Below are 27,020 nucleotides of genomic sequence, written 5' to 3'. Positions count from 1 at the left end.
GAGCAAGATAAGGGGGTGATTGGGAGAGAAAGAAGAAGCCTAGGGGCTAGGAAGGGAGAGAAAGAAGATGGATAGGGATGGGGAAGGGAGAAAAATAGCTTGGAAAGAGGAACGGCAAGGCCAGAGGCTGGGAGTGGAGAGACAGGAAAGGGAAAAGGTCTGTGTGGATGGAAGAACATTGGGTGGGCCGGGAAGCAATTCTTTACAATTCCCCTTCCCACCCAGGCTCTAGTCTTGCTATTTCTCCCCCCACCTAACACACACACACACACCTCTTGACTAGCCAGGCCCCCACAGCAGCCATTATGTGACTGACTAGATCCTCCATGGGAGCCATTTTGTGGTGGTGCCCACAGCAGTTTATCCAATTCCCAAAAGTGCCCACAAGTCCAAAAGCATTGGGGACTCCTGGACTACTGTCTCTGTGCTGTCATAATAGTGAATATTTTGCTACTAAAACAAGAAAAGACAATTGGTTTAGTTGCTAGATACATATATTCTAGTTAACATTAAGAAAAGAACGCTGCACACGGCGGGCTCTACCTGCGCGGAAGGCCTGGGGCTCAGGGCGCCGCACGTTCCCGGGCCCCCAGGCACGCGGCGCCTGCGCCAGGACTATGGCAGGCGCAGAGAGGCTGGGCCCGTGCTTCCCTCCGAGAAGCCCCGGGCAGGCGCTCGGGCGGCGAAGGCGGGAGGCTCCCCGGCAGCCCGGCCAGGGCAACAGCGAACTCCGTCCCTCCTCCTGCGGCTGACCAGCCTCCACCTGCCCCGGGAAGGAGGAGTGGCGGGGCCCTTCCCGAAGAGCCGGCCGCACCTGTTCCGACGCCCCCCGCCCCACTTCGAGGGGCCCCGGGAACGGGCGCGGCGGCCGCGACACTCAGGCTGCGCGCCTCCGCATGGGAGCGCCTCGAGGCTGCCGCGTGGCCACGTTCATTTTTGTGAACCGCCCAGAGAGCTTCGGCTATTGGGCGGTATAGAAATTAAATAAATATATAAATAAATAAATAAAATGTTGGAAATTGTTTAGGCTGTTCTGAAGACATCCCTAATCAAGTTGCTGTGTAACAGATTAAAGGTCAGGTTGTGGAATGCCTTGGGAGGAGCCAAAGCATGAATTTTGAAGGGCTCCAATGTTTAATAATAGCTCAGTAGCTACTGCTTAAATAGCACCAGCTCCTACCAGTTTCAGAGACAGCCAAGCTGGGAAGGCAGAGAGAAGTCTTTGCCATGATCCAAGAAAAGCTGGGAGAGATCCTGCCCAAGGATGGAATAAATCCTCAGGCTGCTCTTGTTGTTGCCTGTGGCTCAGCCGTGGCAGTTGTGCTGTGGAAATGGGTGCAATGCAGAAGTATCTGGAGGAAGATCGAAGAGGCCAGACAGCGGCGAGATAACAGCTTGGAACAGATGGAAAAAGTGATTTCGAAGTTTAAACAGAAGGTGACCTGTTCTTAGGGGTGGGGTGTTATGGAGGCCTCTTCTGAAAGGAAGCTCTGAGAGCTAGGTTATTTCAGAAAGTAGTTCTCAGAGCTTCCTTTTGGAAGAGGAAAGGATCATGTTTTAAACTGATCATGTCTGAATGGTGGAACTCAGGCCAGCTTTAGTAGTGATCACGGATTCTTTTGCCTTATAGTAGGAGTAGGCAATGTGATGCTTGTGGGCACCAGTGTGTCTCCAGACACGTTTCCTGGAGCCTGCCAAGGTGCTCTATCTATCCCACTTATTTTTGTAATACTGGCAGTTGGGATTACTGCAAAATAGGTTTCTGTTGGGCTGAAAACTTTGGGTTCAAAGGAGTTGTTTAACATGTTGGAGTTCAGACCCAACCTCTGCCTTGTACTCAGTCTTTTGGGCAAATTACTTGCCCTTTGCCACACCTCCCATGGCAGTCATTTTGTTTTGGTGCCCAGGATGGTTTCTCAAATTGCCAAATGTGCCCACGGCTCAAAGGGGTTGCCTACCCCCCCCCTTATAGTGCATGGCTCAATTTAATGATCTGTTTTGTGTTACTAAGCTCTGCTTAAAATCTTTGTGCTTGACACCTCTGCCATGGTTTATTTTCTGTGCTCAGTTTTGTGGTAACTGCTGTGAATACACCTTTGTGTACATGGCCAGCTCCAGGCTTGAGGGGAAACTGGACAAAGACCCACCCACCTGGTAGCCTCCTCTTCCACTTCCCAGAGAGCCATCCAGGCAGCATTGAACAGTGCTAAGCACTGATTCTAGTCACCATTTTAATTGTCCCCAATGTTGCCTCATTCCAGGGCGTTGTGGGAAATTAAAATGGTGGTTCTAGGGCAGAAATATTGTTGGAAGAAATTTTAATGACAGCATGGGGAAAAAATAACCTGAGCTGTTTCATATGTACAGCTCACCATGTGATAATACCTGCATTTTAAGGGGCCTCTACCTGATACCATAACATGTGGATTTATCCTGGGGGGGGGGGGCAGCTACTCCTGAACATTTCTCTACGTCCTCTGGAGCAGGGGCAGAGCTGGGAAATTACTGATTACTTGTTGTTCAGTCGTTAAGTCATGTCCGACTCTTCGTGACCCCATGGACCAAAGCACGCCAGGCCTTCCTGTCCTCCACTCTCTCCCGGAGTGTGCTCAAGTTCATATTCATTGCATCGGTGATGCTATCTAGCCATCTCATCCTCTGCCGTCCCCTTCTCCTTTTGCCTTCAATCTTCCCAGCATCAGGGTCTTTTCCAGGCAGTTTTCGCATTAGGTGGCCAAAATATTTGAGCTTCAGCTTCAGTATCTGTCCTTCCAATAAGCAGTCAGGGTTGATTTCCTTCAGGATTGACTGATTTGACCTCCTTGCAGTCCAGGGGACTCGTAAAAGTCTTCTCCAGCACCATAGTTCAAAAGCATCAATTCTTCAGCTCTAAGCCTTCCTTATAGTCCAGCTCTCACAGCCATACATTACTTCTGGGAAAACCATAGCTTTGACTATACGAACCTTTGTCGGCAAGGTGATGTCTCTGCTTCTTACTATGCTGTCTAGGTGTGCCATAGCTTTCCTCCCAAGAAGCAAGCGTCTTTTAATTTCATGGCTACAGTCACCATCTGCAGTGATCTTGGAGCCCAAGAAAATAAAATCTGTCACTGCTTCCATTTCTTCCCCTTCTACATGCCAGGAAGTGATGGGGCCAGATGCCGTGATCTTAGTTTTTTTTAATGTTGAGTTTCAAACCAGCTTTTGCACTCTCCTGTTTCACCCTCAACAAGAGGCTCTTTAGATCCTCTTTGCTTTCTGCCATTAGGGTGGTATCGTCTGCGTATCTGAGGTTGTTGATAATTCTCCCGGCAATCTTAATTCCGACCTCTGATTCATCCAACCTGGTGTTTCTCATGATGTACTCTGCATATAAGTTAAATAAGCAGGGCAACAATATACAGCCTTGTCGTACTCCTTTCCCAATTTTGAACCAATCCTTTGTTCCATGTCCGGTTCTTACTGTTGCTTCTTGACCCTCATACAGGTTTCTCAGGAGACAGGTAAGGTGGTCTGGTACTCCCATGTCTTTAAGAATTTGCCACAGTTTGTTGTGATCCACACAATCAAAGGCTTTAGCATAGTCAATGAAGCAGAAATAGACGTTTTTCTGGAATTCTCTTGCTTTCTCCATGATCCAGAGAATGTTGGCATTCTCTAGTTCCTCTGCCTCTTCAAAACCCTGCTTGTACTTCCAGTAGTTCTCGGTTCACATTCTGCTGAAGCCTAGCTTGTAGGATTTTGAGCATCACCTTGCTGGCATGTGAAATGAGTGCAATTGTGCGGTAGTTTGAACACTCTTTGGCATTGCCCTTCTTTGGAATTGGAATGTAAACTGACCTTTTCCAGTCCTGTGGCCACTGTTGAGTGTTCCAAATGTGTTGGCGTATTGAGTGCAGCACTTTAACAGCATCATCTTTTAGGATTTTAAATAGCTCAGCTGGAAAACTGTCATCTCCGCTAGCTTTGTTGTTACTAATGCTTCCTAAGGCCCACTTGACTTCACTCTCTAGGATGTCCAGCTCAAGTTCAGTGACCGCACTATCATGGCTATCAGGGACATTCAGATCTTTCCTGTATAGTTCTTCTGTGTATTTCTTTCCACCTCTTCTTAATCTCATCTGCTTCTGTTAGGTCCCTGCCTTCTTTGTCCTTTATCATGCCCGTCTTTGCACAAAACGTTCCCTTGAGATCTCCGATTTTCTTGAAAAGATCTCTAGTCTTTCCCATTCTATTGTTTTCCTCGATTTCTTTGCATTGTTCATTTAAGAAGGCCTTCTTGTCTCTCCTTGCTGTTCTCTGGAACTCTGCATTCAGTTGTATATATCTTCCCCTTTCTCCCTTCCTTTTTGCTTCCCTTCTTTCCTCAGCTACTTGTAAAGCCTCATCAGACAGCCACTTGGCTTTCTTGCATTTCTTTTTCTTTGGGATGGATTTCGTTGCTGCCTCCTGAACAACGTTACAGACCTCCGTCCATAGTTCCTCAGGCACTCTGTCTATCAGGTCTAATCCCTGTAATCTATTCCTCACCTCCACTGTATATTCATCAGGGATATGATTGAGGTCATACCTGAATGGTTTAGTTGTTTTCCCTACGTTCTTCAATTTAAGCCAAAATTTTGCAACAAGAAGCTCATGATCTGAGCCACAGTCAGCTCCAGGTCTTGTTTTGACTGACTGTATAGAGCTTCTCCATCTTTGGCTGCAAAGACATAATCAATCTGATTTCGATATTGACCATCTGGTGATGTCCATGTGTAGAGTCGTCTCTTGTGCTGTTGGAAAAGAGTGTTTGCTATGATCAGCATGTTCTCTTGGCAAAACTCTATTAGCCTTTGTCCTGCTTCATTTTGTACACCAAGGCCATGCTTGCCTGTTATCCCGGTGATTTCTTGACTTCCTACTTTAGCATTCCAATCCCCTATGATGAAGAGTACATCTTTTTTTGGTGTTAGTTCGAGAAGGTGTTGTAGGTCTTCACAGAACCGATCAACCTCAGCTTCTTCGGCCTCAGTGGTTGGGGCATAGACTTGAATTACTGTGATGTTGAATGGTTTGCCTTGGATTCGTACTGAGATCATTCTATCATTTTTGAGATTGTACCCCAGTACTGCTTTTCCCACGCTTTTCTTGACTATGAGTGCTACTCCATTTCTTCTAAGGGATTCTTGCCCACCATAGTAGATATAATGGTCACTTGAATTAAATTCGCCCATGCCTGTCCATTTTACTTCGCTGATTCCCAAGATGTCGATGTTCAATCTTGCCATCTAATGTTTGACCCCCTCCAGCTTACCTTGATTCATTGACCTTACATTCCAGGTTCCTAAACAATATTGTTCTTTACAGCATCTGACTTTTTTTTCACCACCGGACACATCCATTGTGAAGCATTGTCCATCACTGGCTATTTATTGACATATTCCTATATGTTGCTCAGTATATGAGAAGTTGTATCCTTTCTTCTCAGTTTCTACCATTCTTCAGTTTGCTTCCAAGTAGCAGCCAGTGGAATTCTGCCATGGAAACTCATTTTCCTTTCAGTGCTATGGCTCAGCACTCGAGCATGTAACATAATAAAGTAACCTGTCTCTACGCATGTGCAAAGTTTTTTCTGCCACTGAGTAGCTGCAGCCCATTTCCACAGTGTCTAGTTCAAGTCAGTAAGTGTGCATTTGAGATAGACATGAGCTTCAATGCCTCTAAAGCATTCAGCTTAGTAACACTAATATTGAAACTTCAACTATGCATACAGTATTGGAATGATACAGCCTACCACTTACTATTTCACTGCAACAGAGATTGTTTGTAACTCACAGAAATGTATGGAAGATTCTAAGCAGAAAGGCTGCAAATTATTTATTTTATTAGTTATTTTATTTAAAAAATTTCTTGACTTCCTTTCAGGGCACAAGCCCTCCCAAGGTGGCTCACAGCAATAAAATACATAAAAACAATATTAAAAGCAATAAAAACATAAACACAATAAAATAGCAAATAAAAGCCAACAATAAAATTTGTTGGCATGGGACAGAAACGGCCTTGGTCGCCTTGGTAGATGATATGAGGAGGGCTCTGGATAGGGGTGAATGCTCCTTCCTTGTTCTCCTCGACCTCTCAGCGGCTTTTGATACCGTTGACCACGGTATCCTCCCTGGACCACCTGGAGGGGTTGGGCATTGGAGACACCGTATTGCGGTGGTTCCGGTCCTTCCTCTCTGGCAGGTACCAGAGGGTAGCACTGGGAGAGGAGGTTTCGGACCCGTGGCCACTCACTTGTGGGGTGCCACAGGGTTCCATCCTCTCCCCGATGCTATTTAACATCTATGTGAAGCTGCTGGGGGCTATCATCAGGAGGTTTGGGGTGCAGTGTCATCAATATGCGGATGACACACAGCTCTACCTCTCGTTCAAATCTTCACCAAGGTTGGCCGTAGAATCCCTGTCCAAATGTCTGGAGACGGTGAGTGGCTGGATGGGGAGGAATAAGCTGAAGCTGAACCCTGACAAGACCGAGGTACTTTTGGTGGGAGACAAGAGGAGGCTAGGGGATGTTGACCTGGTGTTGAATGGGGTACGACTACCCTTAAATGACCAGGTCCGCAGCCTGGGGGTCATTTTGGACTCCCAGCTGTCCATGGAGGCTCAGGTGTCAGCTGTGAGCTGGACAGCGCTGTATCAACTCCATCTGATACGGCGGCTGCGCCCCTTCCTTCCCGACCATCTGCTCCCATCGGTAGTACATGACCTGGTCTCCTCTCGTAATGCGCTACTGGGGTTAGACTACTGTAATGCGCTCTACATGGGGTTACCCTTGAAGACGGTTTGGAACTGCAGCTGGTACAGAACACGGCGGCTTGCCTGATTAAAGGCAGCCGCCGGCGAGATCACATCACTCCAGTGCTGAAGGAGTTGCACTGGTTACCAGTTGTTTTCCGGGCCAATTCAAGGTGTTGGTTTTGACCTTTAAAACCCTATATGGTTCTGGCCCAACCTATCTTAAGGAGCACCTCCAGCAGCACCAGACAGGCCACTTAACAAGATCAGCCTCGGATGGCCTTCTCTCTGTCCCATCAGCCAGGACAGCTAGACTGGTGGGGATGAGGGAGAGGGCCTTTTCTGTGGTGGCCCCCACTCTGTGGAACTCCCTCCCTAGGGAACTCCGTCATGCCCTCTCTTTAATGAGCTTCCGTCATGCATTAAAAACGTGGTTGTTCAGGCAGGCATTTGGGGTGGGTTAGGGTATTTTAGAAAATGTTTTTATGGTAGAATTTTATTGTTTTAAACTGTTTTATTGTATGTTGTACATCGCCCAGAGTGGCTGGGTGACCAGCCATATGGGCGATTAATAAATTTAATAATAAATAAATAAAACCAACAACAGCAAGAACAGCAACAGCAGTCATATCAAGAGCAGGCCACGGCAAACTAACACTTTATAAGGCCTTCTTAAAAGCCTGCAATGATGGAGCATGGCGGACCTCTGATGGCATCTTGTTCCAAAGGTGTGGGGCTACTTCAGAGAAGGCCCTCTCATGTGTGGTCACCCACCTAACTGCTCTCACACGTGGGCAAATGAGAAGGACCTCTCTTTCTGATCTTAAAGTGCAGGCAGGCTGATATGGGTGAAGGTGGTCCTTCAAGTAACTTGGTCTCAAACCATTTCAGGCTTTAAAGGTCAAAAACGGCACTTTAAATTGGGCTCGGAAACACACTTATAACCAGTGCAGCTGGTGCAGTATAGGCATTATGTGATCAAATTGCCTTGCCCCCACCTGTCGGGTGTTACTGAGTGCAAGGAGTGGGATAGCAGTTCAGATTCTGAAGGAGAACCATCAGACATGGGGGAGGTGTTTTCTCAGGCTAGTCCAGATATGAGTAGGCCTGCTTCTCAGGTTACAAACATACAGATGGCTGAGGTTGAGAGTCCCTCTTCACCCCGCCCCCCCATGAGAGGCAGTGAACAGGAGTTTGACTTAATAGATGCCAGGTGCAGGCACAGAGCGAAGAGAGAAGGCAGGGGCAGAACTTAGATGGTCTACCCAATTGGCCTTGTGTGAGAAGCTGCGCATAGAGGCCTCATGAGAAGAGAGGGACCTCCCCCCCCTTAAGTTAGGCTAGCAAGACCGCCTCCCTCTTCAAACTGCAGGCAACTCTCGTAAATTCCATTTGGATCCCCTGAAGGCATTCCTATGTAGACTGAGTGTTTCTCTGAGAATTTGCATCTGTATGACCCTGTAAAGTAAAAGATTAAAAGCTGTAGACTGAAGCCTCGTGTCTGTGTATGTTTGGGCATGGAAGTGAAGTGGGGGCTAAGGGAATCTTGACACCACCAATACTTGAGTGGCCGCATTCTGCACCAGCTGAAGTTTCTGAACAGTCTTCAAAGGCAGCCCCACGTACAGCACATTACAGTAGTCCAGCCCGGATGTGACTAGTGTGTGGATAACTGAGGCAAGGTCCATTCTCTCCAGATATGGCAGCAGCTGGCATACCAGCCTAAGCTGGTAAAAAGCACTCCTGGACACTGCTGCCACCTGGGCTTCCCCAGTTAGCTCAGAGTCCAGGCGGACTGCCAAACTGTGCACTTGGTCTTTTAGGGGGAGTGCAACCCTGTCTAAGACCAGTTGTAAACCTCCATCCAAAGTAGTTGATGACATTTCAGCCCAAACCTCCTGATGACTTCCCCCAGAGGTTTCATGTAGATGTTAAAAAGCATAGGGGACAAGATAGAACCTTGCGGCACCCCACAGTCTAATGGCTATGGGGTGGAACAGCAGTCCTGCAGCACCACCTTCTGAGAGCGCTCCTCCAGAAAAGACTGGAACCACTTTAAAGTTGTGCCTCCCAAGCCCAATCCAGATAAGTGATCCAGAAGGACACCATGGTCGATGGTATCGAAAGCCATGGAGAGGTCCAGAAGAACCAATAGGGTTGCACTCCCTGCATTCATTTTCTGGCATAAGTCATCAACCAGGGTGACCAAGGCTGTTTCCATCCCATAACCAGGCCTGAAACCTGACTGGAATGGATCTAGGCAATCAGTTTAATCCAAAACATGTATGCATACATGTGCACATGTATTCATACATGTGTACACCTCTGAGTTGGGTACAATGTGTGATGGGGACATATGATAACATAAGGTCTGCTTGATGGTATGTTTATGAATACAGTCCTGATAACCAAGAGATTACTGTGATACTCACTGTCTATCCATTTGGTAGCCGGAACATTTTTCTTGCTAGGATTCAGGTTAGTGTCTGTACAATGGAGACTGTAGTGTCTGTTCCCCTGGGATGAGATTGGCATTTAAATAAGGTTAAATATTGTTGTGCAGTGAAGAAAACAAACCAAAAATACGTGGATCCTTTGGGTGATAGTAAGAAATATCTTAAATGTTTAGTGGAACTACCTTTTCAATTTCATATTATTACTGGATGACTCTTAAGGGCTTAGAAGACATTTCAGTGGATTCTGTTTTAAATGTATAAGTCATGGGACGAATAGCCATTACTGCCAGTTTGAAACTGAAATTAAAATTAAAATGCAATTCTATATTTGAAACCCACGAGAGGATTCTAAGATTTTCAAATACTAGTTTGAGCGTTAGTATGTGATCCCAGGAGTTGGCTTTGACTATTGAACCCAGAATCTTGGTCACAAGGTTGTCAGAATTACAGCAGTCTGGGGCTGGCCTAAGTGCTGTCTTGCCATAGCCACCTTATGAGGTGATGATACCTGCATTTAAAGGGGCCTCTACCTGATATCATAACAAGTGGATTTGTCCTTCGGGGGAGCAGCTACTCCTCTACGTACGTTGCATCCTTCCTTCTCAGGCTCTACCACGCTTCGGTTTGCTTCAAAGTAGCAGCCACCGGAATCCAGCCATGGAAACTCTTGTGCGTAAGCTCAAAGGTCCTTGTTGTGCTGTTTTGGGGCAGTCTTCATTCATTCATTTATTGCTATACCACCCAATTTCTATACCACCCCATAGCCAAAGTTCTCTGGGTAGTTTACAAAGATTAAAAACCTTAAAAATACAATATTGTACATAATATAAAAACCGTTTACATACGCATATAGACACACACACACACACACACAGAATTATAATAATAAACAATAAGAAATTCCTGGATCCAATAAAAAACCTTATCATATGCTGCTGAATACCTGAGACTAAAGGAAGGTCTTCACTGCATGCATAGGAAGTGCCCTGAGAATGAAGAAACTACTACCTTATTTTGGGGTGGCTTCCAAATTAATCTGCACTCAACTACCTGGGTTCACTATCAGAGGGAATATTTACATAAATGAAGGTTCTGCTTCTGTTTTTGTCTTTTTTCATGATAGATCTGGGAGACAACCGTTTAAAATAGAGATCTGATTGATTTTTGTCCTGGTTTCACCATTTTGACCGTGTGACCTACCTCATGTTCATAATCCAGGGCAACTCCCAGTGCGTGAAGAAATCATTTCTTCCTATGACACAGATGCCTCTTCTTGCAGAACTCTGAAGTCCAGTCGGAATTGCTCTTGTCCCTGTCGCTAGCAGAACTGGCAGAGAAACTTAGGGATGGGTCTCTTTCTCCAGAGAGTGTCTTGTATACCTACATAAACAGGGTGAGTGTAACAGGGGTTATTTGTACTGCTTCAACAGGAAGCCATCTGCCATGTTTCTACTCAACCAAACTGTCAGATAATTTACACTTTTTATGCACTAAATGGGAAGCTGTTGCTTGTTTTGTCCTGGGGATCCACCTACGCATCTTTTTTCAGAGAAGCTATTTTGTTTTAGGGGTATCTAATTCCACAACTCTGAAACAGCTGGAAAAACCCAATATATGTTTTAACAATATGATTATACTTCTGACATTAGATGTATAATCTTTGTAATCTCCCCTTGATTATGAAGGATAACATCTTTATATTGTAGTATTCTCAGCTGTGCAAAATACTGCCCCCTGACTGTATGATGTCTAAATACAGAAAGATACAGTAGAACAGCACATCCAAATATTTAACATGGTAGTAAACAAACAAAGAAGCACATACAGTTGCTGCCTAGATTGTGCATTTCTTTTCTGTCATTTTAAAGAATTATGATGGAGGCTCTAAAGGGAACGGTAGATACCAGGACCACCCTTTTGTACTTGGGGGATATCCCAGCTGTCCCACTACAAATGGAATGCAACAGGGATCAGACCGCCATTAGTAAACTTTGCCTGTGGTTGCTTGATCCTAGGTAAAGGCATAGGGAGGATCACGCAACCACAGGCAATATGCTTCTGAAAATATCCGACTCATGATGCACCAAAAAGGAGCATGTTAACTGACAGCGCTGAAATATCCTGAGCCTCAATTTCCAATTTTTGGAGTGTAGTGGAACTGGTAGCAGGGAAATAACTTTCCCTAGACACAAAAGGATATATGCCTGTGATTATGCCATTAGGGTATCCTTTGACTCAACTCTTATGCAAGATATGGAGCATCTAATGATAATTAGGCCCAGGAGACACCAGTCATTGCTAACTTCACAGCTATTCAGTTGTTATCTAAACTTAGGACATACACATACGAAAAGAAAAATGCTCTACTGTCCAAAATATTGACAATGCTAACCTTTTGCACTTGCAGCAGGAATCGCTACTTTTTCTTTTTTTTTAATGAACACACTCTTTATCCCCCTCTCTCTCTTCCCTGATGCTGCCTCCCCTGTTGCAAGGCTCTTGAAGTGACCCGGGAGGTGAACTGTGTAACGGATTTTATTCATGGGTGTGAGGAACAGCTCCGGGAAGTGAAAAAGCAAAAGGAGAAAGGCTTGCTGTATGGAGTTCCTGTCAGCATTAAAGACCACATTGCATGCAAGGTGCTCTTTCTTTACCCTTAAATGCTTTCAGTCACCACTTATCTTGTGGTGGTCTGTCTATGGTTGCTTTCAGATGGAGGGTTCCTAATGCTAAGCATCAAAAGACATTGTGAACTATACCGTCTTTTCTTCCTCAATGGTTTTTCTGCAGTAAGGAGAATAGATGCAAGAAGTGCTGGAAAAACATGGGAGGGTTATAAGTGGAAGATGACACTGTCTGGACCTCCCATAAAATTCTGAGAATGAAGTAGGGCGATGGTGCCATAAACGCCTTGTCCGGAAGCACCCTACATGTTGGAGGTTGTGCTAAGTAAAGAGGTGGTATAACTTAATCAAGTTCTTTTTAGTAGCTACAGCTAAAATGCAGGGCATTAGCCAGCTCAGATCTGGTCATTGTGGAAGTCTAGAGAAGGCCAAGCAATGAAATGGAGTTTAGTATGGCTCAATTCCATTTCCCAAGGTAACACGTTCATTTGATTCCTTGGTCATGATAATGAGTGTGTGTGTTCTGTGTATGTATATGTACATTTGTGCACACGCACACTTACTTAGATCAGAGTACATGTTACATAGATACATCCCCTTTTCCCCTGACCACTGACCGTTTCCTGACTTCTGCACCATTTTTTCCTCATTATAAAAGGTTTAAATGCCTCTTCTAAGGCTTTGGTAGTGCAGTAAGAGCTTTAAATTAAAATATGCTGGTATTTTTAGCCCCATCCCTTTTGCCTTTGTCCCCACCCATCACTGGAACATGGCCCCTGCAGAATGGAATTTGGCACTCGGGCTGAATGGTACCCTCATTTTGTACAGTTCCTTTCTAACCGTTCTGTTTTACCAACGAGGCGTCAGTTTTGCTCTTGATGGGAAAATATCACAGTTTGAGATCCACCAGTCCCATCATGTCGAACCAGCGATGTTTTCTCTCCCAAAGGGCCACTTCTCTACAATTGGCTTGGTGCAGTTTCTCAGCGCAGCGGAGGGAGACGACAGCGTGATTGTGAAGGTTTTGAAGAAGCAGGGGGCCATCCCGTTTGTGAAAACCAACAACTCACAGAGCACAATAAAGTACCCCTTAGCTTTCTTTTGATCACAATTCCCTATCTCTTGCTCTTTCCAAATATATGATAGTGGTTAAAAAAAATGCTTGAGAAACTAACACTTCTTAATGCAGGAATGAAAGCCTAAGGGGGACATGACAGAGGTTGATAAATTATTTGAAAGAACTACTTTTCCTTCTACAAGCACTAGAATTTGGGATCCTCCAATGAAGCTGGTTGACATGGGCTCCAGACAAATATGAATTCTGCACAATTAATTTAATATAGGTATTTTACTCTCAGAAGATGTAGCCGCAAATGAACCTTTTCCCAACAGTTTAGCGTAGCTGCTTTAAAAAGGAGAAGACAAGTTTGTGGAAGGTTATGTCCCACAGTGGGGCCTGATCTACCCATGCAGCAGAATGAGGGGGTCAAATGGGTGATCCCATTTTTGAATACTTCCTCTATTTGCAAGCTAGCATTGGGAAGAATCAGATGGGTGAGACTTTTCTCCTTGGTGTGTTAGTTTCCTCTCTACAGGGTTTTCTTGCGTGGGGGAGTGTTCAAAAATGGCACCTCACAACAGCAGCCTTCAGTGCTACTGTCCATTCTCCCACCTCATTCTTCAGCATGTGTAGATCAGGCCTGGCTATTATTCATGATGAATGAAACCTCTATCTTCAGAAGACGTAGATCCCTGAATATCAGATGCAGGGGTCAAAAGTAGGCGTGGCCATCTCTCACACCATTCTTGAGAGCTTCTCTGGGACATCTAAATGGCCACAATCGTGGACAGTGTTGAACTAGCTGACTGTTTGGCCTGATTCAGTGCAGCAGTTTGTATATTCTTATCTTGCATTACTCTATGTGACCTCCCCCCGCCCTTCATGCACATTTTACCTGTTTTCCTTCTATTTTTCTCTTGATGCTACTTCCATGCCATTTCATTCTTGACCTATTGTTCCCTGCTTTGTTTGCTGATGCAAAACATTAATGGCCAATCAATCTTCTGTCTCGCGCAGCATTGACTGCAGCAACTCAATCTTCGGTCAGACACTAAACCCCCTAAACCACAAGAAAAGTCCTGGTGGATCTTCTGGAGGGGAAGGGGCGCTTATTGCAGGAGGAGGGTCCATCTTGGGCTTTGGGACAGACGTTGCTGGAAGCATTCGCCTGCCCTCCAGCTTCTGTGGGATTTGTGGACTCAAGCCGACGGGCTCTAGACTGAGGTAGGTCCTGGAATCTCCACTGGATTGACAAATAGCCAAACAGCTGAACACAAATGGAATTTGTTTTCCTAGCATTCGTGGGAGGTGTTTCATTTCAGCTGGAACAAAAAGTGCTTTTGAATTCACAAATCAAATGTTGGTGCTCTTTTTACTGTGATAAATATTCAAAATTTCACGCCTGAGATCATTAGATTGCAACTAATTTTATTGTCAATATTTTACTGTTACTAGATTTGTATTTATTTTTATTATTTTCGTTAGAATTGATACATGATGTTTAACAATTTATGTGGAACTTCTTCTACATTGTCAATAATCTTTGTCATCATTCTAAAATGAATTGTGCCTAAATCTGAATTTGATTTTTAAACACATTAAATTATGCACATGTCAATTGCAGAATGTATAAAAGCAATGTCAGCTTTTATATTTGTAGCCCCCATTAGTCAAATGCATGAGCAGTTTGGAATATGACACTTCTTTGTTCTACGTGTATTCACTTTGCAGAGGTTGCCCTTGAGCCTCTCCCTGTAGCCTGTTTTTACATCTCATGTCAATCTTTTTGTTTCAACAGTAAATTTACTATGTCAGCAAATAAATGTTTAGATGGCATGAGTGAACTATTATTCCAGTATAGGTGAAATTAGAATGCAATGTTGTCATTACAGGAATATCAAGTCAGTGCTTTGGGAAGTAACACAGCTAGAAATATGTACAATCTTAGATCCAAGGCACAACTTACTTTAAAAATGTAAAGTTTGCACAGGGGTCCCAATATAGGTTGGCTCTCTAGCTTGGAGGATATGAGGCTTTTAATCCCCACTCATCACTGGTGGTCCCCTGTGCCTGCAATTTAAAGCAAATAGAGCAGGGTTTGGCAAGATAGATATACAGACAGACAGACAGACAGACAGACAGGAGGTGTGGGGGGCCTGATGGGGCTTGATTGGGATGGGAGTGGAAGGGAAAGGTTAAATGCCCTCCTTCTCCCCCACCCCCACATGGTTAGGTCCTTACTCTAGAATATAAAAGAAAAATCGATGTGTGTTTTTTAACAACAACAACATGTTTTTAAAGTAACACATGCTTACTTAAAGTAATACATGCTTACTATTACACAAGTGTTGTTATACACTAGGCTTGATTCTTGGAGCACCTCACCAACTTGTAGGCCATCTGCATCACCTTACCAGGAAGGGTGATTTGGACCTGATATAGCATCAGTCTCAAAATACAGCTGTAGAAAAGCTGAACCTAGATCTGGCTAATTTTTTCCTCATTTAAACATTGTCAATAAATATGTGGCGATCCATGCAAGCACCATACACTGTTACTGTTCCTCTTGCCTGACCTGAATGCATGCATGGGGTTTGCAGGTGAAGCATGGTTGCTGTCTTCCATTGTGTTGATACTTGATATATTTTTGTCTTCTTTATTTTTTTCTCAGTGTTGTTGGCCTTGCTAACTCTATAGCAGGCATGAAGTCAGGTAAGTAAGTTGTATTCATCCCAGTTTTTTAATTTTTAAAAATGTATTTATTTTGTTTATTTTATTTATCAACCACCTTTTTGGACAAAGCCCACCTAAGGTGATGAACAAAATACAAGAATAAAAATACAGTAACAGAATATTATAATAAAAGAAGGAAAATAACCCCAACAAAAATACACAAAATATAAGTTATCTAGTATGTAAAAAACAAAAAAACCCAAAACCAATTCCCAGAGCCATAGAAATAACACATCAATAAAACAGAGGCACGACCAATACAGCTCATCAATTTTAAAAGCCTTTTAGGGCGCAATCCTATGGCTGCTAGTCAGTGGCTAGATGGCCATAGGATTGGTCAGTTCCTGAGAACCAACCTTGGAGCCCACACTCTGAGGTTGGTTCTTGGAGAACCAACCTCCACCCCCCTCCTGTGCCACCACATAGGCAGCACAGATTGGTCCCTCACTCTGTGCTTGTAAGAGCAGCGTGGAGTGGGAGAAACGGGGTGTTCCTGGGGGTGGGCCAGGGCGGGGAGGTTGGAAGTGCCAGTACAACTCTTCCTATGTGTCGTCCAGCCTCCGCACCCCACACTCCGAGGTCCCGTGACTACACAGCCAAGATCAGTTGTCTAGCCGCAAAAGCAGGGCAGTGGAGCATGGAAGAGATGCGCTCCTCACCACTCCTCCCACCCTGCAGTGGATAGGCGGTCATCCCCGGGTTTGGAGGCAACCGTTGATCCCCATAGGATTGCTCTCTCCAAGTACTGCAGCTGAAACCTCGCATCCCTTGGGGAGGGATTTCTGTAAGGTAGGCACTGCTACCAAGAATGCCCTGTCCCTAGTGCCTGCCAAGTGCCAATCTAACTGATCTTCAAGGCAGCCCAATGTGTAGGGCCTGCAGAGCTGTTCTTAAAGCATGGGAAGATTCATATGGGTTCATGTGGTCCATTGAACATCCTGTCCTTAAATTGTTTAGGACATTAAAGGTCCAAACCAGCAGTTTGTATTGGGCTCATACACACACTGGTAACCAGTGCAACTGGAACAGAATTGGTGGAATATGTTCTGACCTTCTGGCCCCAGTGAGCGCCTGAGCAACTGCTTCTCCACCAACTGACGTTTGTTGGTTGTCTTCAAAGGCAGCCCTATGCAGAGCTCAATACCATAGTCTAGTCTGAGCGTAACTAGTGCTTGCTAACCATAACTAGATTTACTTTCTCTAAGTAGGGCCATAGCTGGCATACTATCCTAAGCTGGCAAAAGGCAGTCCTGTCACCACAGCCAACTGTGCTTCCACAAATAGTGCTGAGTCTAGAAGAACCCCCAAACAGCAAGTTTGGTCCTCTGGGGGAGCTGACCCTTTTCCCCAGATCAGCCAGTTTCCCTACCCACAGCAGTTACTCATTACCTGGATTAAGCATCAGTTTGGTCACCCGCATCCATCCCAAAACTGCTTCCAGATACTGAGTTCTGTAGCCACCCTGGAATTTGCAGGGGTAAATAGAGGTAGAGCTATGCGTTTGCCACATTATTGCTAGCATTGCAATCCAGACCTCCAGATGACTTGGCAAGAAACATGTAATCATGTCTGATAGTTGTCTTGTATTGGAAAAATTCCCTGTTTTTGCTAAATATTGAGACAGTGCCCTGTTGGTGACATCAGCTTTTATTTGAATAATGCAGTGGCTTCTTTTAAAGCAACACAAGCATTGGTTTGGGGGGCAGATATGCCCAGCGAATGACCTCTCATCACATGCTGGAGTTACATTGTTAAAGCTAAGCAGAACTTATAGCCTGGTTAGTGTATGGATGAGGGGCTGCCATAGAATATCTATCTATCTATCTATCTATCTATCTATCATCTATCACATTTATAGCCCACCTTTTTTCCTCTTTAAGGAACCCGAGGTGGTGTACATTATCCTCCTCCTCTCCATTTTATCCTCACAACAACAACCCTGTGAGGTAGGTTGGGCTGAGAGTCTGTGACAGGCCCAAAGTCACCCAGTGAGCTTCCATGGCCGAATGGGGACTAGAACCCGGCTCTCCCGGCTCTCTATATAGTTGCTCTGAGACCTCTCAGATTTATTTATTTATCGTATGGCACATTTACATCGCATTACAATAAAAACCTAGAGCATAATAAATATGAAATGTAAAATATAAAATATAGACAGGAATATTACAAATGTATGTCTAGGTTACAGATACAGATTTTTACTTCAGTTGTCACAGCCAGGAAATCAGCAAAGTCTCCATTGTAGGCTCGGTTTTGACACTCTGTCACTATATGTTGGACAGTTTGTTTTTCAGCCCCACAGTCACAATTTGATGATGTTGTTTTGCCCCATTTTATTTATAAAGGGCATCTGCACATCTACCATGACGTGTGCGAATTTGATTCAAGGCTGTCCATATCACACGGGGCTGGTCAAATCCAGGGTTTTTTTCCAAGAGGCAGGGCAAGCTTCGGCATTGTGGAGGGCAATTTCCTAGCCAATGTTGTTTCCGCGTGTTGTGGATATAGATAGAGAACATGATAGACAAACAAGCTGCACACAAAACCTGGCTTCTGGAATGAAGGCAAGACTTACAGCTGTATCCCACCAAATCTAAGCTTGAATTTGTCTCAGTGAGAGTTGCATCCTTGACTCCACTAAAGGCATCTTCGGAGTCTTAAGAATACTTTGTCTAAGGAGCATAGGAAGCTGTGTTACACCAGATCAGACTTTTTCTCAATCTAGTCCAGTATTGACTGGCAGCAAGTCCCCAGCAGGAGTGCTTCCCATCATATGCTACCTGATCCTTTTAACCAGTGATTGAACCTATCACTCAGCTTGGCTATTGAAGAATAGGCAAAATCAGAAAAACTTAGACACTCTCTCCTCCCACTCCAATTTCTTCATTTCTTTGCAGTTACGGGAACAATTGGCCCAATGGCAAGAAATGTGGACAGCCTGGCTCTGTGTATGAAGGCTCTCTTATGTGATGAGTTATTCTGCCTGGATCCTTCAGTACCTCCAATGCCATTCAAAGAGGAGGTAATTGGTGGTGGGGAGGAGGGAAGCAGCTGAGAGGTTCAGCACCATGGACAACGCCAGTGCGGACAATGAAAGATGTTCTCCTTTTTTGAATAATTATATAATGATTATGTCATTGAGTATACACGATCTGATACAATTCTGAATCCATCAAAACCTTGACTGTTTAATTAAATAATCATCATTTCCATCATAGTGCTTCTTAGTTCAAGCTAGGGCTGATAATTTCTCCATTGAGGTGTTGTTCTCAAACCTCTTCAGCAATTCACTCCGCACTGGAGTTTTTGATCAATTTCCAGTGGATGGAAATATTCTTCTAGCATGGGCAAGATATGCAGAGATATGTTCTCGACTGTAATATCTCCTTCAAATATCTCAGCAACTTAACTTTTAGGTCACATTTTTATCTATATTGTCACCTTATAAATCTATTGAGCAGTACTGAAGAAAGTATCCAATTGCAAAATGCTGTAAGATGGTTGATTTAAGCCGTGAAAGCTCCGTCAGTGCTTCAATAAATAAACATTTCCTACTGTCTTCTTCCAGATTTACACCAGCAAAACCCCCCTCCGGATTGGATACTATGAAGATGATGGATATTTCCAGCCATCTCCCAGCATGAGGAGAGCTGTTCGGGAAACCAAACATCTTCTCCAGACAGCAGGGCATACAGTATATTTGTTTCTTAATTCCTTAACCTGAGTTCCAGCCTAGAAGTGTGTACCCATTTCTGACACTTGTATCCTGACCACCATGGGCATGCCACAAAAACTTTCTGATTTGCATTGGCCATAATCTCCCATAAAATGGGGAGTCTGAGAACCTATTAGCACAATATACTGTCATCCACACAGTCTCCTTGCCTTTCCCATCACACATTCATGCAAGCAAAAATAACATGTGAACTGAAATTATATATATAATTTGAATATTTATAGATAATACATGGATAATAGTGGAGCTATAAAGATGTGCACAGTTGAGCCATCAAGTTGTGCCATTAAGATTCTTTTCCAGCATGACACTTCATACGCAGTTATCACTTCCATGGAGACAAATGCATGTACTTCAATATGTGGTGAACCTGGATGTCTTTCAAGACATGTTTACGCATGGTTGGTTATATCACACATATTGGTGTTTCTGTGGGTACGCAATTACCCACAGAGATATTGTGGGAACCTTCCATATCAGAAACTTATTGTGGGTAAAGTGGCCCTAATTTCAACCTACCTGAAGTTTTGCTTCCTTTGGGAGACCATTCCACACATCACACTGCAACAGACATCCATGCTTGCTGGAGTGTGCACTTCATAGGGAGCCATAGACCATCCTCCCCCATGAGTGTACCTGCATTATTATTATTATTATTAAATTTATTAATCGCCCATCTGGCTGGTCACCCAGCCACTCTGGGCGATGTACAACATACAATAAAACAGTTTAAAACAATAAAATTCTACAGTAAAAACATTTTCTAAAATACCCTAACCCACCCCAAATGCCTGCCTGAACAACCACGTTTTTAATGCACGACGGAAGCTCATTAAAGAGGGGGCATGGCGGAGTTCCCTAGGGAGGGAGTTCCACAGAGTGGGGGCCACCACAGAAAAGGCCCTCTCCCTCGTCCCCACCAGTCTAGCTGTCCTGGCTGATGGGACAGCGAGAAGGCCATCCAGGGCTGATCTTGTTAAGTGACCTGTTTGGTGCTGCTGGAGGCTCTCCTTAAGATAGACTGGGCCGGAACCATATAGGGTTTTAAAAGTCAAAACCAACACCTTGAATTTGGCCCGGAAAACAACTGGTACATTCCAGTTGATACATTCAATGATACATTCTTCTCACCACTTGTTTGTAGCAATCAAAATTTAGGTCTACCTTTTTAAAAAATCTTGGGTGTATACTTAAATATTGTACTATTTGACAAGGACCATGGTCTACAAATTCTGATGCAAACAAGCCTGGAAACAGACAGAGAACACAGAAATTCTGCATTTGTACTGCACTTCTACCAAGTTCTACTAGAACTTTGAGTCATTTTTCAAAAAAGCTTTTGAATAGCTCTCTAAATTATTGGGAGAGTGGGGACAAATTACATAATCCCCTTATATGCAGCTCATATTGGTTTGCTTGCTATTAAATTGAAACTATTATCCTTTTCATGCAGCTCATCCCCTTTGTTCCTCCTCACCTTAAATATGTAGTAGATGAGCTCTTCACCAGAGGCCTCTTTTCTGACGGAGCTGCAAATTTACTGGACAAGTTGTAAGTAGACCACCTGCTCTTTGAACATGGCTGGGGCTTGATGGTTCTTCTACTATAGTCCTGCATTGGCAGAGCTTGATGCGTACAATAGCTTTGGTGACATCAGTCAGTGCATTAGTGAATGATGCATTTTAATTGGAGTATTAATAAGACTGATAAAGGAAAAGCTCAGGGGAGAAAAATGTAATATTAATAAAAATCCATTGATTAAAAAACTGAGAACTGTAAGAAACACATAAGAAAATGCACCCAGGAGGATGAACCAATTTTGGCTTCAACAACATGGAAAACGTGAAGTTAGGGAACTCTGAAAATGTACAGGCTCTAAAACTGAATCAGACTACTGCTACTTACTCATGTAAGCCAGGAAATCAAAGGAGCATTAGTCCAAGTTCATTCCAACTGGGACACTTTAGAATGTGTAGTTCTTCGGAACCCAGATTCTTTGCCTGGTTGTGCATTCCTTGGCTGAGTAGTGTAACCTCAGAGAAAATGTGTTGCTTTGCTTACTGGAGCTGAGCCTCCTGAACAATGCATACTCCTTTTATTGCTACCAATTCAGCCAACACAGGTCCAAAGCAATGAGTTTCTTTTGGCAATTCTGCACTGTTGACTAAAAATGGCCTTCTTCCTTCTCCTTTCATATCACAGCAAAGGAGACGTTGTCGATCCAAATTTGAAATCCCAGATTAATTGTTACAGGCTTCCCACTCTACTGAAGAGGATTTTGTCATTCATCCTTAAACCAGTGGTGAGGATTTGGCTGACTTGTTTCACTGTCATAACACATGCTGAAAGTTGTTGACAGGCTCTATGTGGGGGTGGAGTGAAGATGAATGTGCCAAAGCAAGGCAGAGGATGTGTGCTTGGGGGAAAGCTTACTACTGATGACACTTGCCACTAAAGAGAAAATGACATGACTGTTGGATTCCCAATGGAAACAAATAAACATGCGTTTCTCTCCCAGTACCCTCGGATTGCCAGAGATCTCAACGCACTATGTGGAGTTGGGTAAGGAATGACTCATTTAAAAAAAAATCATAATCAGTGACAACTCTGCAGAATGTAAACTTTCATCATTGTACAGGAAATGCAAAGGGAAAAGCAATGCCCACCAAAAAGGTTGCATGTTGGTAACTGATGAAAGGAACAACTTCATTCTAGTCATATAACACAAACATTTGGATTACTTCTAAGGAAATCTGGATACTTTCATATGCCATCTATCCTTGTAGTGTTGACAACCAAATGCAGCATGTATATAGCTTTGTTGCTATACTGACATGCCTTTCATGTGATAGGTTGTATCTCTGAAAATATCTGGAGGTTCAGTGGAGTTTGCAGAAGTTATAAAGTACAGTTCAGGAAGGTCTGGTTCCACATCACTCCAGGTCCCATGCAGTGACTGATTCAGTCCTGGTGCAGCCTCCTGTGAAAAACTTTATTTGTATATCAGCACGTAACCAAAGACACTTGGCAGCCAGTGCAGACGGCATCACTTTGATGCAGAGCTGCCATGTGACAAGCCCATGAATTTTCACACAGGCACACTTTAAGCAGCATTCGTCACTAGTGCTCTGTTATTTAATTATTTCCATGTTGCAGGTCAGCAAAAAGCCTATGGAAACATCATGCAGCTGTGGAGGTGAGCTTCTTGGTAAAGTGCGAAGGGACATTAAGGCTTCATATGATAGCGGGGCTGCCATCTAATCCAGTCAGTGATCACCTGTGCGTTTATAATCGCAATTTCTGCTATTTTTGATAGAGATGGATCTCCATATAAGAACAATACTATATAGAAAGCAGCTCTAAAGGCTGTTTTGCATGGGACATTTTGTACGTGGGTACAAATAGAAGTGCATGTATGAAGGGCACATAGTGTTCTCCCTATTGCATTTTATTTCTAAAATACATGAACACACCCTTCATCCTTGAAGGCCAGTGTGTGTGATTCGTACTCTGACAAACTGGGATGTGTGTGTCTGAAAGGACCTTGTTTCAGAATCAGCCACTAGGTGGCAAGGTAGTCGTATGAATAATAGTAGTGGGCGCTGGGCGGGGTGTGTGTGTGCGATCATGAATCTCTCTGTATTCCAACTTCACCAAAACTCTCTCTCCAGGCTTATCGTAGAGAATTCCTTGCCGAATGGCGGAAGCTGAAGCTGGATGTCATCCTCTGTCCTGCTTTGGGTCCAGCTTTTAATGAAGGCTACCCTGGGAAGCTCTTTGGTATTATCTCTATCTCTATCCCTGTTTTGTTTTTGTTTTTCCATAGCACTGGCAGAAATGCCTGTCTCCCACTCCTTTGAATTGTAATAAGATTGAAGCCAATTTTTTCACCTGCCACATGCCAGCAAAAGGCCTGGCTCAATATGACAAAAGGTCCAGAAATGTACAGAACATATTTAGTGGATGCTAACCTTTTACAAGAGAAAACTCCCTGGAAAAGACCCTGATGCTGGAAAGATTGAAGGCAAAGGGAGAAGGGGATGGCAGAGGATGAGATGGCTAGATAGCATCACCGATGCAATGAATATGGACTTGAGCACACTCCAGGAGAGAGCGCAGGACAGGAAGGCCTGGCGTGCTGTGGTCCATGGGGTCACGAAGAGTCGGACATGACTGAATGACTGAACAACAACAACCCTTTTTAAAGAACATAATTTAATGGACACATATGGTGAAGCTGAGCAGGTGGTGCAATTTACCTTTAAAAAAAGATAGTTATTATTATTATTTTGGTTCTTCATAATTTTGGTCTATCTTTATATTACATGTGGAATCAGTTAATTAAGCAACCAGTAGTAGAATTTCCAGAGGAGCTAGCAAAGAATAAAGAAGTTAATTTAGGGTTCAGGTCTATCTTATCTCTGGGAGTTGTAGGACTTTTTTTCTGTCTACATATGCATATGATTGCACACTTAATGAGTTCTTCCCCAAAAGGTCAAGGATTGGGGAGGTACCACAAACCCCCACAAAACTATATATAGTCAGTCAAAGCTGCTGCTGCTCCAGAAAAAGTCCTGGTTTAGTCCTCTCAGGGGCTTTCTATGAGCAGCCAGGGAGGCTGCAAAGCACATAATGGGATAAAAATGATAAAATAAACAGTATGCACACACCCAGTGTTGTTACACAAACCTTTGGGTTTTTTTTAACCAGTAACTTCTACAACTTGGCAAGGTGAATAATGGTTATTAAATGCCTGTACAATGCAACTTCCCTCTGCTCTGCTCTGCTCTGCTCTGCTCTGCCTTGACTCCTCCAACTTCCTGGCCCTAAAATCCTGCATTTAAAATGGGGCTTTCTGTTTCCGTTTTAAATGCAGGATCATGACGACTCCCTTTTTCATGTGCTTCCTTTCCCCCCCACCCCCTTCCCCCTCCTTCTCCCCGTATCTGAGTCCTCCATGATCTTTCATTGATCTCACTCCTCTTCTTGCCGCTTTTACTCTTTTCACGGAGGAAACTGAAGCGGAACACAACAGGGTAATTTGATAGCTCATTATCTGCGATCTATTTAAAAACAGAACAAAGGGCATTTAGTGCAGGAGACACCTTGAATGATGACGGCGTCATGTAAAGAGCCCACAAACTTCTGTGAAGGAGCAATCTCAATCGCAGGATAAAAGCTCAGTGCGAAGGAGCCCCAGGAACTACTCTCACACACCCCTCAGCCACCTCCTTAGAAATAGGTAAGTACTGAAGCTGTGCACACTGAAATGTTTCTCTGAAATTATCACCTCCTCCCACAGTTTTCAGATGTGATTTGTTTTCACTCTTCCCCACAATGAATGGTCAAAAATAAAGAGATAGAAAAATACAGCACAGTGCTAGTTATTTTATTTAAACTTCTCTGCTCTTTCAGCTGCTACGTCCTATACCAGTTTATACAATGTCCTGAACTTTCCTGCTGGGGTTGTGCCAGTCACCACCGTTACTCAGGCTGATGAAGAAGAGCTTAAACATTACAGAGGGCATTATGGCGACCCTTGGGATAAGCGCCTGAAAGAGGTCGGTGACCAAGGGCAAAAGAATTACCTGCCTCTCTCCGTTTCTCTTGCACCTTGGCAATGCTGTTGTCTCCTTCTGTCTGCCCCTCTGTCTGCAGGCTGTTAAAGATGCTGTTGGGCTTCCTGTAGCCATCCAGTGTGTGGCCTTGTCTTGGCAGGAGGAGCTGTGCCTTCGTCTCATGAAGGAGGTGGAGACTGTTGCCCGTGAGAGGAGAGCAAAAAAATGATCAGTTACACCTCATTACAGCAGCAATACAGATGAATAAAACAATACAGCTGGGCACAGTGACCATGCCACAATTAATCTCTAAAGTAAAATGCAGTATAGGGCACTAATATGACTCATCACACCCAGGGGGAAGCTATTTATGAGAAAGGCTTAGTTCTCACAAACAGCAAATTAAATGGCAAACCTGTGCCCGGACTGTACTATGCTGAATTGCAGGTGGGTACTCACATGATCAAATGTTTCTCCATTAGAAAAACGCCCACATATAGAAAGCTAGCATGTCAGGGAGAAGGGTAGGCTAGAACTCTCCTCCCTGCCATCAAGTTTTCTATGCACAGGTATTTATTTTATTTTTTGAATAGAGAAGCTTTAAATCACGTTGGTGCAGCCCCATACATAAGTGTCCCACCTCATCTGTACTTTGTGAAAACTAGGATGAAGATTCTTACAAACAAGATCAGCTGCCTTTGAATGTGGACATGGCAGAATATATCAAGAGAGAACCTGTTCACAGAATATGAACTTTACAGAATATCCTACAAGAAAACTTCTGAAATCCATATCACCACAATACCTTTATTAGGCCAGCTCCAAGGTCACGAAACATTCAAGTTCTCCAGAACTCTTCATCAGGCAAGATAGTCAATGCAAAAAAGGGGAGGTGGAGGAAAAAATGGCTGCGGGTTGCAGGTGTAACCTGGAACCATCTCAGTATCTGGTTGAGCTGGGGTGGGCAACTTGCGGCCTATTTCATGTGGCCTTCATTCTAATTTCAAAAGCCCTATGCATGTGATCAGTTCAGACCTCTGTCAAGAGCAATCTGTCCCTTGCCTGGCAGCCTGCTGTGATAGGAAGGAAGAGGAAGAGAGAGAAAAGGGAGTGCCAGAAAGGAGTAACATACCCATTTTTGGTTTTGGCCCTGCCTTCCACTGGATTCAGCCCTGCCCACCACTGACCTGCAGCCCCTGACAGATTACCCATGAGGGAATGTGGCCCTCAAGAGAAAAAAAGATGGCCCAACCCTGTGGTGGAGCCTAATTTGAATGTCTCCTCCCACTTTAAAGGATTTTTTCCCCTTTTGGCCAATGCATCTACCTTCACTTATTATAGAACATGTGGCCCAGGCAGTTGGGCTGCGGGACTCCATAACCGGAAAAAGAGAGCCCAGGCAGAAGACTGGCTGCGGTACAGCATCAGGCCTGCATTTTTTTTCTTTTGCTTCTTTTGCACTGTGCTTTGAGCTTTTGTAAAAGCTTTTCTGCTCAGTAAACAAGAGGAAAAACCACACTGAGATTTAGTGGGCAGCACATGTAGCGTGCACTAAAATAAATGCATCCTCTGCTAATTAACAGTGCTATGCTGGATGGTAAAAATAAAACTTAAAACCAACATAGATGCTGACAATTTTTGCCAACACTGTACTAATCATAGATTTTGATTAGTACCATTAGTAGATTTTGACCATAGAAAATAAGAACATATTCAGAGGAACTGTTAACATATTTTTAAACTAGTTAATGTCTGGGGAAGAGTGTGAACTTTTGTATTACATATCTATGAGAAATTTGTTTTTCTCGATTATGGACAAAATACTACAAAGTAAAAATCATTCAGGACTACCACAAAGCATTACTTGTACTCAGGACTTCCACCCGAAGGTGCTAAAATAAATCTCCATGTCTTATTTCCTAACCTCTCTGCTGTAAAATCATTGAACTATTTCCGTCAAGTTTAAATAGACATGTTTTTTTTAAAAAAACCTCTAAGAAGAATCCATGAAATCTCCTCCCAGGATCAGCAAAGCATTCTGTTTGCCCATGTTTTAAAATTTTACCAAAGAGCAAA

The 27,020-nt window shown here is 43.8% G+C and overlaps 1 protein-coding gene across 1 annotated transcript; it reads left to right on the top strand.

Annotated features, from left to right (window-relative positions):
• Positions 1–1,227: 1,227 nt before the first annotated feature.
• On the top strand, positions 1,228–25,173 carry LOC146348217 (vitamin D3 hydroxylase-associated protein-like). The gene is made up of 15 exons (XM_084848279.1): positions 1,228–1,437; positions 10,513–10,626; positions 11,729–11,872; positions 12,807–12,940; positions 13,935–14,141; positions 15,589–15,629; positions 18,548–18,672; positions 19,219–19,344; positions 20,840–20,937; positions 21,589–21,688; positions 21,905–21,948; positions 22,543–22,582; positions 23,058–23,166; positions 24,802–24,947; positions 25,045–25,173. Exons 1-15 carry the CDS (start codon positions 1,228–1,230, stop codon positions 25,171–25,173), a joined length of 1,767 nt encoding a protein of 588 aa, XP_084704405.1.
• Positions 25,174–27,020: the final 1,847 nt, after the last annotated feature.

The sequence above is a fragment of the Heloderma suspectum genome, chromosome 4 (assembly GCF_057233095.1).
Source record: "Heloderma suspectum isolate Gila_16-S chromosome 4, 16-S_ref, whole genome shotgun sequence".
NCBI classification, from domain to species: Eukaryota; Metazoa; Chordata; class Lepidosauria; order Squamata; family Helodermatidae; genus Heloderma; species Heloderma suspectum.
The sequence above is the reverse complement of the archived record's forward strand: the minus strand, read 5'-3'. Positions and strand labels throughout refer to the sequence as shown.